The sequence below is a fragment of the Oculina patagonica genome, chromosome 5 (genome assembly GCF_052425735.1).
Source record: "Oculina patagonica isolate OP01 chromosome 5, crgOcupat, whole genome shotgun sequence".
Lineage (NCBI taxonomy): Eukaryota > Metazoa > Cnidaria > Anthozoa > Scleractinia > Oculinidae > Oculina > Oculina patagonica.
The window spans coordinates 32,492,726-32,511,439 of NC_135762.1; the positions used below are offsets into that span (position 1 = coordinate 32,492,726).

Consider the following 18,714-nt stretch of genomic DNA (forward strand, 5'->3'; position numbering starts at 1 on the left):
TTATAGTTTAGACACTGTCTGTTCAGTTTCGAAAGAAAAATTTTAAAAGCTTTTTATACTGAATCTATTCCATAGATTGCTAACCAGACGAAATGACAGTGTTTAATAAAATCTCCACAGTCCTTCGACAAAAAACTTGCGTGCGAACTAAGTTTGAGAATTGTGTGTTTAGTCCAAATTTAATAATGAAATGCTTCAGACGTTTGACTTACGGGCTACAACCGCCACTTTTATACAAAATGATTTTTATAAATATCGGAAGGGAGAAGTTTGCGCACAAATCTTTTCACCAAAAATAAAACGCGGATCTATATTAAAAAAAAAACAATTCTAATTTTTATAAACTTTTACATTAAAATAAACCCCAGAAGTAAACCTCAAAGTGATTTTTAGGAATTCTATATTTTCTTACCTGAAATTCAAGGAAGTAGGATAAAGAAGATCAGTCTTCGAATATCAGCAGCGTTAGAAACTGAAATAATTTAAGGGAGGAGGGAGGGGAGGGAAGGGGTAATAAATAAATTACGTTCCCGCCAAAGTGTCGCCTCGATGTCATGACGAGTCTCTATCTGTGTTTACATCGATTTTCTCTGGATGATTTGGTAATTAGCTCCAAGTATAAAACTAAAATGTCTCTTCTAAAACAGAAATTATTCAGATGGAAAGAGAAACAGAAAATACCCAAGACAGAATGGCCTGAGCTTGTAGGAAAGGTAAATTTTTAAAATTTTGCTTTTTTTTTGGCAGTGATCATGGGAACAGAAGGGATAGCGAAATATGTACGCTGAAAAAACTAACAAATTTACAGTAAGCTATGCGATCGGATTGTCTTTCAAAGGCTTCAAAAACTTTTGAATTTTAAATCAGACGAATTTGTGGTTTCGGTCGCTTGTTTTCGATAAAGTATTGCTCAAATTATTGTTGTGAAATCGAAAGCAGCTTTGAGATTGAACCCTCGGGGAGCGATAAACCCCGAAAGCCATATTAATAAATACGCACGGAGATAAGACTCTTCGGTGAATATTTTATTAAATTCTGCTGTGAATATCTTTTAAGAGGCAATTATTATATTCTCAGCTCACGAGGGATTTTATTTTGAACGTTTTCCTGCGAGGAGACGATACTCAATATTCTTTTTAAAGCTGTTTAAAGTCTTCCTTGTTTATTTTAATTTATGCTAATTATGCACAAGTCGTTTCTGTATTGTGACGTCATAAAATAGCATGTGTAAAATAATCTATGAAATAAAAGAATAGGCTAGTTTTGAATTACGTTCCACTGATGACAAACAAAGGAATTAATTCGAGGTTCAGGGGAATATTTTAATTTTTTTTTTTTTTTTTTTCTTTTTTCTTTCTCCCTTTTTTTTTTTATGACATTAGGGCTTTTAAAAAAACCCCTTAAAATATGCTATTTTTAACAATCAATACCCATCTAAACTTCTGTTCACTTATGAGGCACGGAGAATAATTTTGCTATAGATTTTCAGTATTGTATTTTAAATAAAATAAAATTTTTAGGAAAATTTTAAATATTTATGTTTAAAAATACAATAATTAAGTCCGTGAAGTTTCTATCTTTAATTTTTGTTTCCGCTCTGCTTTTTCTCGGCCTTCTCATTGTGTAGAGTATCCCTTTAAATATTTCTATGTTTAAAAATATAACTTAAGCACCAAAATGAAACTAAAACTTTTTCAGGATGCAGAAGAAGCAACTATGATTATTGACAAGGAATGTCCAGGATTAAAAGTAAATATTACCTTCATAAAAATAAAACAGAAGTACCAGTTTTATTAATTGCGTGTAATCCATAAAATTGTTAAAATATGAGGTATAATTTAGAACATCTGATATTTCAAGGGGCTCTTCATAAGTGAAAAAAATGTGGGATTTGAGTAACAAGTTTGTTAGTTCTTCTAAAGTTAAACAAAAAGTATTAGCTGAAAAATGAAAACAATATTTTTAAAATTTAGATTTTTTTTTCGAACAGGCTGGGAAATGGGGAGGCGTTAAAAAAGTAAGTTTGCGGAGCCACTGGAGAGATAAAAGTGCGCGGGGGACACTTCGAAGGAAGAAAGAGAGAAGCGACTGCCTTCTGCCCTTCCCATGACCCCACACCCCCTACCGGTATTTTCATTTTTTCAAATTTTTCCCTGCATGAAGAGCCATCTGTGGAGGAGAGAGGGCTTCCACTGTGTGGCAAATTAAGTCAGGGGTGGATTTGGTACTTTTCTGTCAAAGGTTTATATCCCTGGAGGTTAGGGAGGGCGAGGCCTGGGGGCAGGAAAGCTTTCTTTAAAGATAACACTACCTACTCTCACTCAATTCATTTAATTTACGATCTTGTTTCATTGCCATTGCAGATTCAAATCATTCCTGAAAACAGCTTTGTCATACAAAACTTGGAAGAGAAGCGAGTAAGGATCTTTGTGAGCAGAGAACAAACAGTTGTGAAGACTCCACACATTGGATGACAAAAGAAATAAGAATGGCAGAACTGAATGATGGCTGAGCAATATGGCAATCAGCTGAAATGCAGTCCTGGGGAACTTAATAATCTGTCTCGATCTTGAGTACTGCTGCATTTACAGATCAGGTGAAGAGAGTGAATTTCTGGTCCACAAAGTTACAGAATACACTCAGTCAACTTCCTCTACAGACATCTCATAAGATGGACCTCCCTAGACAGACACCTGGTGTTGGTCCTGTCCCTGCCTAGTTACTGCACACGACAGACACACAGATGGAGTGAGGACACTCATCATCATCATCATCATCATATAGAAACAAAAAAGAGACATATGGAGATGAGGAGACCCAGAAACCACCAGGAAGGGGAGGCCACCTCAGTTACCTATCTGTTAGAAAGAGTGAATGTGAACAGTAGCTGTCACTGAGTAAACTAGCAGAGTTGGTAGCCAAGTCGACCAACTAATAAAGTTGAACACAGTTGCAAGTATATTGACCTGGGTTTTTGAAATATAGTATGTGGTACAAATGCACCTCCTTATTTATGTTTTTATTTATAAATGGTAAATGAATATTAGAAAATAATAAACCACACAGTTATTTAGTATATCTCTCATATTGCCTTTATTGTTGTTGACAAAGCATTTTAGAGGTACTTGGCATATTTTTATTAATGCATTAGCCAGTCATTGACTTTTTCATTTGGACTGATCTTATATAATAACATTTAAATGTAACATGTCAAGTAACATCAATAAAACATTTGGGGTGTCAAATTGCTAAGGAAAGGTTCACTGCATACTATTGGGCACTATATTCAAAATGCAAAGTTTTGAAGGCAGAGTGGGTGGGACCTCAAGAGGGCTTTGCTGCAATGATATCATGCCTCAGTGGACCTTGCCTTAGCATTTTACACTCCATCTCTTACATAACAAATTATCAATAAAATACACATCTACGGTATTTTACTCTAAAAGTCTTGTTAGTGTATCCATGTGCCATTTAGCCAATCAAATGCAAACCAGGCAATAAAAACCAGACCAGCTGATTTTCACAACTAGCTGTGGGCACTGGATACACTTCAGAGACTTTTGTTTGTCTAATGACCAGTCACTGCAAAGCGACACAGCGACACCTAGAAATTACCATTTGTTAACTAGTTAATAGGATTACTTTTGACAAGAGAACACAAAGAAGCAAACATAAAATATAGTTGAACATCACCGCAGTGCCCGAGTGGTAAATTCCAACACAACAACCAATGCCAGCATTACTTGCATAACCTAAAACTATTCACACAGCAATACATTCTCTGTTTAACATTTTCTTTTGATTCCATAAAAAGGGAACATTGTTTACCATTCATGAAAGTACAGCCATTTCAAAATTAAGAGCCGACGCTTACTTCTTAGGTCAAAAATTGAGCAAGCCAATTTTTTTCTGTTGGCAGCTATTAGCTGGTATAGATCTCAAGCTTGCAGCATAATATAATAATGGGAATAATACTATTCCCAGTGGTTAATTGTCTCTCATAAAATTTTCATTTTAGACATTAAGGGCCATCATAATAAATTATGGGACCTTCAATATCAGAAGTCAGACATCAGTATGCTTTGTATCTATATTATGTTCCACTTATTAAACTTGGATGCATTTTTGAAAAAAAAAAACATGATTATATATACATAATATGACATTTTCTAAACTAAGCCTATTTAACTTACTTGGTATTTACATTACATTTCAATTCATTAAAAATTAATGTTACCGTATAAACCTTACAGTGCCGGTGGGTCATGGAAACCTTTTTCATTAATGGTTTTGTTAACTACAGTATGTTTTAGTACAAAAGGTATCTTAACTTACTAGATAAATTATTTAGCACTTTTTAGATTTTTAAATTCATATCAGATTATTGCCAGTATGGTGAAGTACTGTAAATGCAGTGAAATAATAATTTATCCAAGTTAACAGCAACTAGCTCAGAATGAATTTGAAGTGGTAGAATACATTATATTATGGGGTTATTATTTGTGTTAAATACAGTATGACTGTATTATTCCTGTCAAATTATGTAATTCAATTTGCTCTACTCTTTTCCAAAAAAAGATTCTCAGGAAGACACTAAGTGGTGGCCTCCAAATACCCACAAATACTACATGCCAACCTGTTTTTTTTTTTTTTTTTTTTTTTTTTTTTTTTTCTCAAAAGTTGCCGCCTCCCCTAGTTCTAAGCAGACAACTCTAAAGGAGGCATTTTCTAAGCAGACACCCTCTCGTATATAGCTAATTCGAGAGAGGTTGTTGGAAAAAGGCACAAAAGTGATGTGACAAGACGAAGGGTGTTGGTTTTTTTTTTTTTTTGTGTAGGGGATTTTTTTTTTTTTTTTTTTTTTTTTTTTGTTTTTTTTTTTTTTTTTTTTTTTGGGGGTTTTTCTTTGAGAGAAAAATTTTTTTTTTTTTTTTTTTTTTTTTTTTTTTTTTTTTTTTTATATATGAAGACTAGCTACAATGAGGAATTGGGTAAAATCACAATGTTTATCCAGGTGGCAAGAATGATATACCCAAGAGGAACATGTAATTTTTATGGGTTGCTGCCTTTTTTTGAGAATTCTAGTGATGGATTGTTTAATATCTCTTAAAAGGAGTATAGTCATTTATATTAATAATTATTACTATCTTCTTTAGAACACTAACAACTTTCAAACATAAGATATTGATCTATTACCGGTAAATGAATTTTTGCTAGCTGCAGTTGGTGGAGGAGGCTTAGGAGGTGGGGCAGGGCGACGGGACCTTGCCACTGGTTTAGGAGCACTTAGTGAAGTACTTCCTGATGTTGATGGACCATTTGCACTTGACGATGGAAGATCACTAACATTAACATAATCAGGAGGCCTTGAGGATGGCACCAACTGATTTATATTCTCATACATTTTTAATTGAAGGGATGGATTCTGTGACATGCTTCTTGAAAATGCCCCACTGTCTGGTTTTTTCATTGTTGTAGAATTTTCAGTTTTTGCTCGTTGACGGTCTGTGGGCGGCAGTAGAGCTCTAGCTCCTCCTGAAGCCATTGTTGTACTTCTTGGAATTTTTGGAGAGTCGGCAGGGGGAGGCGGGGCTTTTCTTACAGGTTGTAACATATTTGATGCCGCAGGCGCTGATGCGCTGGCTTTGTAATCTAATGGCAGTGTTATGTAATCCCCAGCTCTAGTGTTGCTTGATGAGGTTGACGGTAAGGAGTCTGTAACATTCATGTTAGTGTCTGTTGTTTGGAAGCCTTCAGGTAAATCTTCCACCACCAAAGAAGGGAATACACCCCTACGTCCTTGAAACTCACCGTACCAGAATCCGTCATCAACATTGTTGTCATCTGTTTGAATTACTCCAACAATGTCACCTTCCTTGAATGATATTTCATCGTCACCCATTGCTTCATAGTCATATAGTGCTCTTACGTAACACACTACCAAGAAAAAGATTGAATCAATAAAATAATAAAAAGACATTTACAAATTATAGTGATCATGACGTATGCATATTTTACACAGAGTATCATTCTTACAAATTTTGTATACTAGATTCCGAAAAATTTAATAGACAAAATACCAAGATAGCATGGTTGATAATTTTATCAAAGAGCACAATTTTAATACTGTTATAATAAACTTATATCTTGTAATTATTTTATTTTGAGAGTGTCCCCAATAAGTACCAGGTAGGCCTCATTAGGCAAGCTAAAAGATTTTGACACATAAAATAATAAAGTTTCTGATGATGATGATGATGATGATGATAGTCTTGTACTATGTGTGCTAAAACACAGCTACTGTTAGCCATTCTATTCTAAGTTAAAGGCATTCTCAAATGACTAAATAACAGAAAAAGAAAAAACTTAAACTTACAGTATTTTGTTGAAGCTGAAGTTGCTTGCCCTATGCTTGCGACACTTACTGGTGACCCACCAATGGGACCATCTGTATAGGAACTACCTGGCGTGATCTGAGGTGGGGAGTGGCTAGCTGTGGGTCCAACTTCAACATAGGACTCAGGAAAAAATCCCACTTGGCCTGATTTGTTACGACCCTGCAATAATGAAGCAACATTAAATATTTAGCAAAAACCCAAAGACCCCACAATGACACATGACTACAGGAACCTTTTGACTCTTGCTTGCAAGCAGTTTGTGGTTGATTCTGAATGGTTATTTCATCTTATCTCTGATTTATAACAAGACAATAATAATTATTTGCTCATGGTTAAACAAGCTTCACTGTAGTTTTGATGTGTTACCTTACACCATCCTTCACCATCTCTTTCTATGATTTCTAGTTCTTCTCCTTCAGCAATGGTGAGTTCTTCGGAGTCTGTTGCCTGAAGGAAACAAAACATTTGACAAAGTTTAAGAACATTATTGTGTCGTTCCAGAAAATATCCATACGCACCCACCCTACAGAAGATCATTTGGAATTTCAAGGGGAAGGGGGGCTGGAATTTGCAGGGTGGGTGCTGAAGGGGGAGAGGAGGGGGATACGGGTTGGGGAATTTCAACCAAAAAACCTCTATGGTGGAGGTATGTTCTGGAACAATGCATAAGAAATTAATGACTTAAGATAATATTGACCTGTAAAAGCATCCTAAAGTCGCAATACTGGAAGTACTTTGCAGTATGTTACATCATTAAAATCAAAGTTAAAAGTGTGAAATGAGATTCCAAGTCATACATACATCAAAGTTGTACAAAGCAACACATGCCACTGGAATGGAGCAGTTTGATGAGACACTTTTCGCATCCTCATCTGATGAGTAGTCTGCAGTGAAAGTGTCGTCCATGTCATCCCAGTCGTCATCAATGAAGTCATCATTGAATGAGTTTAAGGAGTTCTCGCTTCCATGAAAATCTGAATTGTAAAAAGTTAAAAAGTTAAGAACACAGAAAAAATTCTACTATTCTACTATTAATAAAATTTCAGTCAGTAAACTCTTAATAAAAGCTGATGTTGTGCAAACGTATCGATCCTAGAAAAACTCACCAGCTTCCATGTCGTTAGGAGACAGAGAATTAGCGCTCTTCATCCATTCATCAACGTTCACTGAGAAAAAAATAACAAGAACACCACATTACTAGTAGAATAACTATTGTGTTATCTGATCCAATCATGAAACTTTTTTACTTGTGAATATAAGATTCAAAAGTGACAATGTAGGTAGCAAAATTAATAATACCACACCTACCCGTTTGTAATCACTCTATGGCTACCAATAACACCAGGAGGAGGGGGGGGGTACTCGGGATTTCAAGTGACGGGGATGATTGAAGGATTTTTTTGGGGGGGTTGAAATTTTCGATTCTGGGATTTTTGGGTGGGAAAATTTGGCAAGACAGTATTTTTTTTGATTTGAGTAGGGATGTTTTTGGAATTTCAAAACAATCTGAAGATTTGTGGTAGTGCCTTGGCTGAGTAGTTCTGCGAATAAAGTGCAAACAAACATATTTTGCTGTTGATTTTTGAGGGGTCAATTTTTGATCTAGAGATTTTTTTTGGGTTATGTTGGAAGCCCTAGGGATTTTTTTGGGTCTTGATTTTTGCCCCCATTCGATCATCCCCGTCACTTAAAATCCCAGGTACCCCCCCCCCCCCAGGCCAATGACTTATCGACAGCAAATCATATAGTACAACAAAACGGCCACGATGTTCAATAATTTTACAACTTTTTAAAAATGGTCTGACAAGAGAATCAGTTTACTTACCTCCAGCCTCTCGCATAACTTCTAGACATGCTTCTGTTTTTAACTTGCTTGTCTGAAAATAGTCAATTTGACTTCTTATTAACATGTATAAAAGAGAGACAAATGTCCATTTAAGGACACCTCCCTCAAGAAAATAAAATAAACATCTTTTGGCATGCATATAATTATCACTCCATCAAAACAGTAGCTAAAAATAAATAAAGAATTAATTACCTTTATTTAGACACGATGATGTTTAATGCTATAAGCTTGTGGGGCCGTGTATTCCCGATCGTATTGGAATTTGGAAGTGTTGGTTTTTGTGGAGCCTCGGAGCAAGGACGAGAACCAACAACAAACTCAACCCACAGAGACGCGGAGTCCGGGAATCGAATCTGGGCCACATTGGTGGGAGGCGAGCAGTCATATGTAGAGTTAAGTAGTAAATAAAAGTCAAGAACGGTACAAACCTCAATGAGTCTGATGCTCTCCTTTAGCGTGTCGGCACTCTGTTCACCCTCTTGATTACCATCAGATGCTGCTGATGCTGCATCGTCAGTCTAAGTAAACATGAGCAACAGTTACGGCTGCAATGACTGTCAGGTTTTGTTTCATTGTGTCAAACAATGACAAAACTCAGCTAACAAATGTACCACAATACATATACCCCAGGAGATAATTAAAAAAAAAAATATTTGTCTTAAACAAGCTGCGCATAGTCTCCTCCACAGCTGTTATTTGGGTTGTCATGCAAGGGAACATTGTGTGACAAGTGCTGAAGCAACCGCTGTGAAGGAAACTAGCCGTTGTAGGAAGTGTTGCTACACTGTTTTTACAGGATTACACACTTCACTGAGAAAAAACACAAGTCAGGATAATTACAATAAATGATGTCACTAGATAAATTATATAAAATTACCGTTAGTACATTCATTGATTTTAGCTATTTCTTTTTCCCTCTAGTTATTTAATGAGAGAACATTTCGATATACAATTAAGTATAAAAATAAGCAAAAATAAGCCACAACGTTCCGAACTCATCTTGAGTTTATTATCAAGTAGATAAGAGTAAAATAACGGTCCACTTAAGTTTAAATGCAAATAGAGGTGATAGAGTATATAGTAAGAATATTTTTCTTCTCTCGTCATGTATTTTAATTTCCCTTTCCTACCCCTTCAGTTTTTCTGTAATAAAAAAGTAATTTGCTGTGGACACACAAAGTATCATTAAGACTTACATTTTTAACAGCTTGAAGTTGCTTGATCTTTGCCTTCAGACTCATTTGATCCTTTGCAAGTCTCATGGCTAACTTTCTTGCTTCTTTGTTGAGTGCTAGACCAGCATTGTGTTCTGTTGTTAGCGTTCTTACCTTACATTAAGAGTTTCAAAAAAAGTAAATAAATATAACCTGACATTACAGATTCAACACACTGATCATTGAATCGATCAAGCCTTAAAGATCTATCTGAGATTTTTGCACAATCTTTCTAGTTCTACCAGTCTGACTAATAACTATTAAAAATGTATAATGTAAAATAAATTTATAAAATACTATTTATTTATAATTTATAATTTATAAATATTAAATCTATAAGCTCAAACAACTCACTTTATCGTGTCTGCAGGATTCAAACTCATATTGAACAACTTCAGAAAACACTTTATTCTTTGCCAGGAATGACTGAAGAGACACATCTCTGTTAATCTGAAAAAAAAAAAATCAATAAATATATTTAATTTGTTAATGTATTGTATGGACCATTAATTATTTAACACAGCCATTAAGAGACCACAATGGGTGCCAAAATTTTTGAGACAGTCGGCACTTTTTTTGTATCTTGGATATATTTTTCCTCTCCCCCCTTCTATATAACCCCCCCCCCCCCCACCTTTTTTTTTTTTTTTTTTCTCCACGACTCCCCCCGTTTAAAAAAAAAAAAAAAAAGGGGGGGGGGGGGGGGGGGGGGGAGGGGGAAAAAAAAAAAAAAAAAAAAAAAATTTTTAATTTTTTATTTTTTTCTCCTCCCCCTCCCTTTCCCCCAGATGGAATTTTAATACACCTGAGCAAAAGTGTTAACATGACTGGAGGAGAGTGGTACCGGTAATAGTGGACCACATTTGTCAGTAATGATACCCATTACAACGCAGCTGTAATGGGATCCAAACCTTAGTTTGGATGGTTGCGCAGGGAACAAATTCCATCCAGATGCAGATGAGAAAAGACAAGAACATTACAATCCAGATAGTTTGCAGGCCCTGGACCCTCCACTTGAACGACAACATCTCTACGCCGCCTGGTTAGCTCAGTTGGTAGAGCGCCGGCTGCTGTGGGGGGGGGCGGGGGTTCGACCCCCCGCCGGCCCACGGGGTTTAAAATATTGGGGGGTGTTTTTTTTTTGTTTTTTTTTTGAGAAGAAAAACCCGTCCCTTCTTTTTTTTTTTGGGGGGCGAAAACCCGGGGCTGTGTTTTTTTTTTTTTTTTTTTTTATAATTTTTTTTTTTTTTTTCCCTTAATACAGATAACTTTTTTTTTTTAAGTATTTTTAGCTTACTGTGTTTGCATGTGACACCACTGTTTCAAATCCTGGCATGGCATTCTTGCATGCATCTACTTCAACTTGACCAAGTGTAGTGAAGTATCCTCTCAACTGGTCAAAAAAATCACCATCTAAAGTCTGTATTAAAAAAAATCAAGGAAATTCATTTAATATCGCATTGTATGTCACAAAATATACAACAGATGAACATGACTGGGATTAGATTTTTGAACAATATTTCACAATTATTTATTATTTATTTATAAGGTCTGCCTATGCATGCACCTAATTTTTGCTGTACTAAGTAAAGACTGGATAGTTGTTTTTATAAGCATAACTTACAGACATGATGTCTTGTAACTCCTTGCAGAAGTATCTTGTCATGTGTGCATTTGCTGTGGCAAGTGATAAAATGTAATCATTTCTAGCCATTGCTGTCCGTCTTTCGCATATCTCACGTCTACTGGAGCTCTACAAAAGCAAACAAGAACAAGCATTGATGAGTAATAAATACATTTTAACTGTTTATTCTATAAATAATTATTAGTAAATACGCAACATGTCGATTGTTTAGCAGTAGTGCTAGATACCTTGTTTAAATTCTTTTCCAATGATGTTTTGGATTGAAAAAACTTGACATTCTTTTTCTTGAGCCTGTCAATGAAAACGATTTCTAGTCATTTACACAGTAATACACATGCATTATATTTAATATCTGTAATTGTGTTGGGTGTGGTTTCATTGGGTGTCTCCCAAATATTTTAAAGAATATTTTTTAAGCATTTTTTTTTTATAAATTTCGGTGACATTTCACCTTCATCAGAGTTAGTGAAAGTCTTGGGCTCGCGCGAAAAAATCATATCTTCACACGTGAAAATAACATGTTATTTTAATTAGGCACATAAGGTGAAGATATCGATTTCGAAACATTTTCTGACAAGTTTGCCCTGTTTCAATGCTGAATGAGCCACGACTCCAAGTAAAGCCTCTTGATATTAAGTCGACAACATCACGTTCGAGGATCTGGGCATCCTTCGGGCATGTATCTTCTGCAATCTCCGGATGCTCTTTGGGAATTGCTGATTCGGAATTGTTCGCGCGGCCTGGATAATGTTCGGAAACATTCGTACGACCTTCCCCGTGTAACAACAGTTTTGCACTTCACTTTCAGAAATTCCTGCCTTCGGAAAATTGCTGGTCGGCAGATCTGTCGGAAAGTCGTCAACAAACATCGTAATTATGATCGATTTGAACAGATCTCGAAGATAAATTTCATATCTCTGCGCAACCATGTAATATCCTCTATATCTGTAATTGTGTTGGGTGTGGTTTCATTTTGTAATAAATTCTCCCAAATAAGTTGAGGGTTCAGGTCAATAGAACATTTTACTTACTTGTCTTCTGCGTCTGCAGCTTGTTCCCGTGCCACCTGAGCCAACTTTTCCATTTCTTCATAACCTTTCTTAGCCTAAAGTTGTTATAATAAAAATAATAAACAAAAGTCAATTTATTGTGATAACATTTTTACATAATTTTCAGATGTTAACAAAAACACACTTCTGTTTACAAAACTAACAGTCCTGACTTTCTTACCTTAGATAATTCACGTGCTGTCTCAAAAAGTTCTTCATGAATTTTCTGTGTAAGTTCTTGGCACTGAAAACAAATGGGAAAAAAGTTAAGTTTACTATTTATTGGAACATCTTCAGAATGTTTTTAAAACTCTGATGGCTGCATTTGTTGTTAAATCTATCAATTACGCTACCTTGTAATCCACAAATGTACGATATTTCTGCTTAAACCATCCTTTCTTGGAACATAATGTTTTTTCAATATGAGCCCCTACATAGCACTACACAACAAGGTCAGAATGAACCACAACTAACAGCACTTTGCTTTACTTGTTCCACTTATTATTGTACATACTCTAACTTCAACACATACCTTCTTAAAAACCTGGGCTTTGTTTGACTTCAGAGTCTTCATGCTTTCAGCCATCTGTCCCTGAAGTTCTTCTGAGATGGCCATTCGCTGTTTAGCCTTCTTTTCTGATTCATCAAGCAGAGATTTCCAGACTCCATGAGGGGTTCTGCAGAAAGGCAAATGTGCAATGAAAATGAAATAATTAAAAGGAAATTGCTGCTGCATTCCAAAAGGAAGACTCTAATCTAGGAGGCCCTGCCAGCCAAGGTAAACTCTGACAGGCGACACGGCCCAGAAAGTAGCGACAGCACATAAAATAAAATCGCGACAAATGACAACCCTTTTGAAAAAACTTAAATTCCGACAACGACAAGCAATTTTCCTTCAATTCAACTACCGACAGCGATCCCCCCCCTGGCAGGGCCTCATCTATTGGTCATTGAAGTATTGGGTGGCCCCAGTTGAAGTCATTATACTGTTAGTAGATGCTTGTTTTAACAAGCTTTTTTAATTAATTATTTTTAAAAAGTTCTATGTCAGTGAGATCATGCTTACTTGTGTCCATTTTCCCCTGTTATCTCTTCTGCAGACAGCTCTTTCTTCTGAAGAAATTGGGAATTGAGTTTTTGCAAAGCCTAAGGAAAGGTCAGAATTTGAAGACAAACTTAGCAAAATGTATAGAGCAAAGCATGAAGTCAGTAAACTCTTGGTTTTAAAAATGTTTACAATTCAATCACTGAATACAAGATAAAACTTGTGAAGATAAAAGATCTATAATTGTAAGTTTATAGCACCAGCATTGGTTTTACTTTACCAAAAACTTGCTTAGGAGTAACTTGTTCAACTTAAATCTAGTTTGAGGTTGTTTTCACTGGTAACCATATCACCATTTTGCCTTCTCTTAATCACCAATCTACTTTAACATTCTGAAAGTAAGCCCTGCACTTATATTTGCTCAACGTCGCCTTCAGGTGCACGAGCTAATTTTCAGAGAGAGCTTAATATATAGACGGTGGTGGTGGTGGTGGGGGGGGGGGGGGTATCATCCTTTAAAGGTTATAGCTAAATGTAAAGATTTGAAAGGATTTTTGTATCTGAGATGTGGGACCTTATTTTTTAGGGGGGGGGGGGGTATTTTCAGAATTTTACAGTCGGCCCAGTTATTTAAAGGGTAGATAGCATTATCCATTGCATAAGCAGCATAATTTGTTTTGCTAACATTTATCCACTGGACAATGTTTTATATAATGGATGGCATAATATTATCCACACTTTGGAAAAACACTTCCTGAAGGAAACTAGAGACCTCTCAGAGTATGATATGATAATATGACCAATGGTCTTTTGATATTAGATACCGAGCATAACATTTGGGGTGACCTAATTGTGTAATGACTATATAGCGATTTACTCCTGACAATCGTTACAACCAAATACCACTAATTATGTGGCTAATTAGCAATCAATAATATATAACCCCCCAAAAGCAGAAATTCATGTTAGGATAAATACAATTATTTGCCACATTTTTCAAAAACAGTATGTCAAAAATACAAAAAATAAACACTACATACATGTACAAAGCACTTTCACTAACAACATAATTTTAAATTCTAACAGTTTGTAAAAAGCTGTTTGATAATCCAGACAGACAAATAAGCAACCAATATCAAAAATTGCAAGCATTCAAGCAAACTTAACTACTCAAAAGGGGTACTTATGATTTAAAAGGTTATACTGACCATGCAGTTATATTGATACAAGTTGTTAATAAAATAGTCTGCGTGTGCCAATAATTTGACAAAGAAAAGCAATCTTGGACAATTAGCCTCAAATTCTGGCAATTTTATTTATGTGTATTTATAGACAGCTGTTCGAATGTTTGAGTAATTTCTATCAATTTATTTCAAATAAACGTTCTTCCCTGAAGAAAAATGCGTCCTTTGAAAGGAAAGTACTTGAGTTCTTGCTACGGAAGCCATAAACAGGGCATTTTTTTACAAGAATACGAACCGTTAAAATATTCTGGTATATACCGACAAGCTTAACGAATTCTCTGATTAATTAATAGAACCTAATTTATTTACCCAAGTTTTATCACCACTATCTAATGCAAAAATGTCATAATTCTCTCTTTTGGAATGCTTCATTTTCGTTAAACACGAATAACTTCCCTACCTGGGCATATTCTCTCTCGATTGTCGACCGTTGCTTTGTGTAGGTTCTAGAGGAAAAAATCGAAAAAGAAATATGCAAGCGTTTATAGTTTGCTAAATATATTCCAAATTGCAGAATCGCCGAACAAGAACAGAATTCCACTCACCTAACATCCTCTAGTAAGTCTTGTTCAAGTTGATGTTTCTGCTGCAATTTGGAGAGCTGCTCGGCTTGAATAGCGCGAAGAAGTTGTAAAATTTTGATCTGTTCGATTCAGGGAAGTAAATACAGATTAGCTTCTTGTATGGCGTTGCACGGCAAGACACGATCTTAGGACCTCTTACCTTCTTCTGGGGTTGATTCTGTGTTGTCATATCGGCTAGGTTTAGCCTAATTCACAGTTCGAGAACATAAACAACGAAAAGAAATATGACCAAAATATGGCCGCCATCTTTGACGGTTTTGAGTCGGTGACAATGAATTACGTCACATATTGCTTTATCGCGCTCTCACCCAGTTTCCTGTTAGGCGCCTCGGCTTCCTATCTGTCGATCTACTCAGCGATTGGAATAAATGATCAAAAAATTTATCAAGCTCTGTTGAAAATTTACTCTTGTTTTCAAGTTGGGGGTGCTGTTTTTCAGAAATCTAAGCAATACTGTGTAGGTTTGAGAGGGCTGGGTTGGGGGGGGGGGGGGGCAGGGGTAACCTAGAATCATGCCCTCCCAGCAGGGGAAGGGAATAAAAATGCCTGATCGCAGGGGTAGTTCCTTAAGTTTCTCCGATTAAAGGTTGAGGACTGCATGCATGTTATAATTTAATATTCTTGTAATAACAATTAAATCACCGGTTTAATAATTAGTCATTTTTGATTCAAATTATGCGAGCAGTGTAGATGGTAGCCTCCCACGCAGTCTTTCTTGGGGGCGCTCATGTACACTCCTCCCCACGTGGCCTGGGGGAGGAGTGTAACATGATCACCCCTAAGAACGACTGTGTGGGAGGCTATATAGATGGCAGGTGTTTTGGAAATATGGTATAAAAGGCTTGTTCAAATTGGGTATATATCAACTAGACTGCAAATGTGGCTGATCTGTGTTTATTTCAGTCAACCTGGGGATAAACATCATATTTCCTTTGTTTGAGAGTTTGCTTTGGACGCAAGAGCCAAACCATTTTTGCTCTAATTTTGAAAACTTTTTGTCTGGGAACATTTTCACAGCATGTGCCAAGTGTAGAATACCCTTGGCTGGAATTTGACAGCTGACATTTATTCACAATGTTTGTGTTCTATTAAGTAAAATAACAAATGTTTGTACAGCACAAGATTAAATGACAAGTAAGTTATACAAACATCAATACATTGCAGCAGGCAGATGAAAAGAATGACAAGCAAGTCATTAAATAAGGGCTGTTGTTTGCTTTTGTGCTTTTTTCACAGTACCAGTTCAAGGAAATGACTTTTTAAGCTTGAGACTGGTTGTAGCCTGAATTTCAGACAACTTTTTCTTTAGTGACCAGAGGAACGTACCAAAATTCAGGCTAGACTAGTTACACAAAGCAATAACATTTATTTTATCCACTACTTTTAATTTACCATGGAATAGATCAATGGCTAAGTCAAGTAAGGTTGCATTTTGCACATAGATAAGAGAGGCGGACAAGTCCAACACAAGCTGTCCATGAGACCTTGCTGGGCCAAAACACTCTTGATATTTCCACTTGAGTCAAGTAACAAAATTTTCAGTTTGTGACATATTTTCATTCCAGCAGAGTTACTCCAATTTTAAAGTCAGTACACTCTTCCTCATCCAGTTTGCACTCAGTGTCTACATCTTCTATTTTAACAGATTAATCAATAGATTGTTGATAATTAATCAGGGCAAAAATGTCTGGAAATGCAGTGTTTGTTTGAGAAAACATTCTGAAAATGAGTTCTGGAAAGACTACAGATTCCCATTCAAACTCTGTATTTCCCACATGGTCTCCCTTGATTACTGTTAATGCACGTTAAGCTGGCAGGGGCAGGGGAGAGGCCGGACATAGGTGGGAGATTTGACAGCAATAGCACATTTGCACGATGTCGTCATTTGACTACAACTACCACAATTCATTTCGTTTTTTTTTTTTTTTTTTATTTTTTATTCCGCAGTGGGGTTTGAAAAACAGTTGCTCTAATTAAAAAAAAAAAAGAAAAAAGAAAAGGTTTTTGGTTTTTGTTATAAAAATTTTTATAAAAAAAATTGTTGGCCTTTGGTTGGGACTTTTGACCATTTAAGTGGACTTTCCAACAAAATTTATTGAAGTTTTGTGACTTTTCTGACCACCTACAAATGCCTGTGAAAGAGAATTTTAACAGAAAATCTAAACTAAGTTCGAATGCCCCTCCTATGCCCGGCCTCCCCCTCCCCCCTTCTATTCCAGCTTAACAGTGATCGGTGCATAAGTCGCCCAACGTGTTCAAGTCGATTTTAAGACGCGCCAGTAGTTTCATTGACATCCAAACGCATTACAAAAAAATCACAACTCCCTCCTTAATACGTGTTTTACTGTCCAAGCTGCTTCCTTCTTTTCCTCAACTATCAGAAATAAGGCGTAATCAACGTTCAACTTTCACCCATGTGACTGAGGCGATTAGCAACATAATTTGAAGTGTCCAGAAATCTTTCCACACAGTTCACAATGCACGTTTCAGTCTTCGAATCCAGCTTCGGGCCAACCTTTTCCACACACTTCTCCCAGCACTCATCGGTTAAAGAACGGACAAGACTTTGAAACCTGACTTTCTCCTTCTCTGCGAGAATAAACTGTTCCATCTCACGGTCTACTTTCCCTGCCATGATTTTCGTATTTTCGTCGGGTGCAATCTCAGCTCCCAGAGTGCTGAGGAGGAGGACTGGGCAGAGCAAACTGTTTCGGTAAAAGAGTCACCGCAGACCGGAAATAGCTGTATAGTAGGGACACGACTTAAGGACGGGACAAACTGATGACGAGCAAAATCCTTATAAAACATATTTCAGAAATAAAATATCCGTGGAAATATTTGACAAAGGGTTCTACAAGGCCGCTGTATTGTTGCAGATTACTCTAAACTTAATACATTTGATAAAAGATCAATAGATCGATTTGGAAATGTGGAAGAACAGCTTCTTCCCAAGGTAGTTGATGTAGAGCCACTCTGTGCCCGAGACACTGTGGATATGCCACTTTATTATATGGCTACAATAGTACGCGCGCTCTGATTGGCTGCTGAGCGGGCATTATTTTCTTGTAATGACCGGGCATTATGAAAAATTTTATCGGCTCGACGGTTTTTTGAGTTGTGAGTAAAAGCTACTAGCGCAATTGCGAAAACGACAATGAATACCGACAAAATGTAACTATCTTTTCAATAACTGAAAGAAAAATATTGGCATACCGATACTTCTTTAGTACGAGAGACGAAGAGAGCCACAGAGAGCGAGAGCGAGTTTCACCTCGATGTTTTTTAGATATTTTTTAAAATAGCGCTAAAAGGCCATATTATAAATAACTTATTAACCTCGTCCGTTCGGTCATTACAGGGGAATCTCAGACCTCGGCCTTGATGTATTGACCTCGCTATCGCTCGGTCAATACATCAAGGCCTCGGTCTGAGATTCCCTTGTAATGACCTTACTCTCGGTTAATAAGTAGTATGTAAAATTCTTTTTTTTTAATTGTCAGGAGTGATATATAGAGTAAAGTCCAATTTACCCAGCGGCGAAGCACGGGTCAGTTCCCACCGGGAGGGGCAAGTTTTGTACGTGACGTCATATCATCGTTACGGCCGGCCACTTTTGTCATTTTACTTATTTGAATCCCCTGGGAGAATCTCATCCCACCAGCAATTTTTCTTCGATTTAATTACCGACA

The 18,714-nt window shown here is 36.5% G+C and overlaps 2 protein-coding genes across 2 annotated transcripts; one reads left to right on the forward strand and one right to left on the reverse strand.

Annotated features, from left to right (window-relative positions):
- Positions 1 to 585: 585 nt before the first annotated feature.
- Positions 586 to 2,630, forward strand: LOC144655187 (uncharacterized). Its single transcript, XM_078515401.1, has 3 exons — positions 586 to 713; positions 1,699 to 1,749; positions 2,364 to 2,630. The coding sequence occupies exons 1-3, from the start codon at positions 630 to 632 to the stop codon at positions 2,472 to 2,474; spliced, it is 246 nt and encodes an 81-aa protein (XP_078371527.1). The 5' UTR covers positions 586 to 629; the 3' UTR covers positions 2,475 to 2,630.
- Positions 2,631 to 4,960: 2,330 nt separating this feature from the next.
- Positions 4,961 to 15,393, reverse strand: LOC144653701 (F-BAR and double SH3 domains protein 2-like). Its single transcript, XM_078513761.1, has 19 exons — positions 15,165 to 15,393; positions 14,987 to 15,084; positions 14,842 to 14,887; positions 13,219 to 13,298; positions 12,685 to 12,829; positions 12,334 to 12,396; positions 12,135 to 12,208; positions 11,331 to 11,394; positions 11,083 to 11,211; positions 10,756 to 10,878; positions 9,813 to 9,908; positions 9,441 to 9,572; positions 8,673 to 8,762; positions 8,224 to 8,275; positions 7,505 to 7,564; positions 7,200 to 7,372; positions 6,765 to 6,845; positions 6,377 to 6,557; positions 4,961 to 5,937 (listed from the first exon to the last, which is right to left on the reverse strand). Exons 1-19 carry the CDS (start codon positions 15,192 to 15,194, stop codon positions 5,171 to 5,173), a joined length of 2,484 nt encoding a protein of 827 aa, XP_078369887.1. The 5' UTR covers positions 15,195 to 15,393; the 3' UTR covers positions 4,961 to 5,170.
- Between the last annotated feature and the right edge of the window lie 3,321 nt (positions 15,394 to 18,714).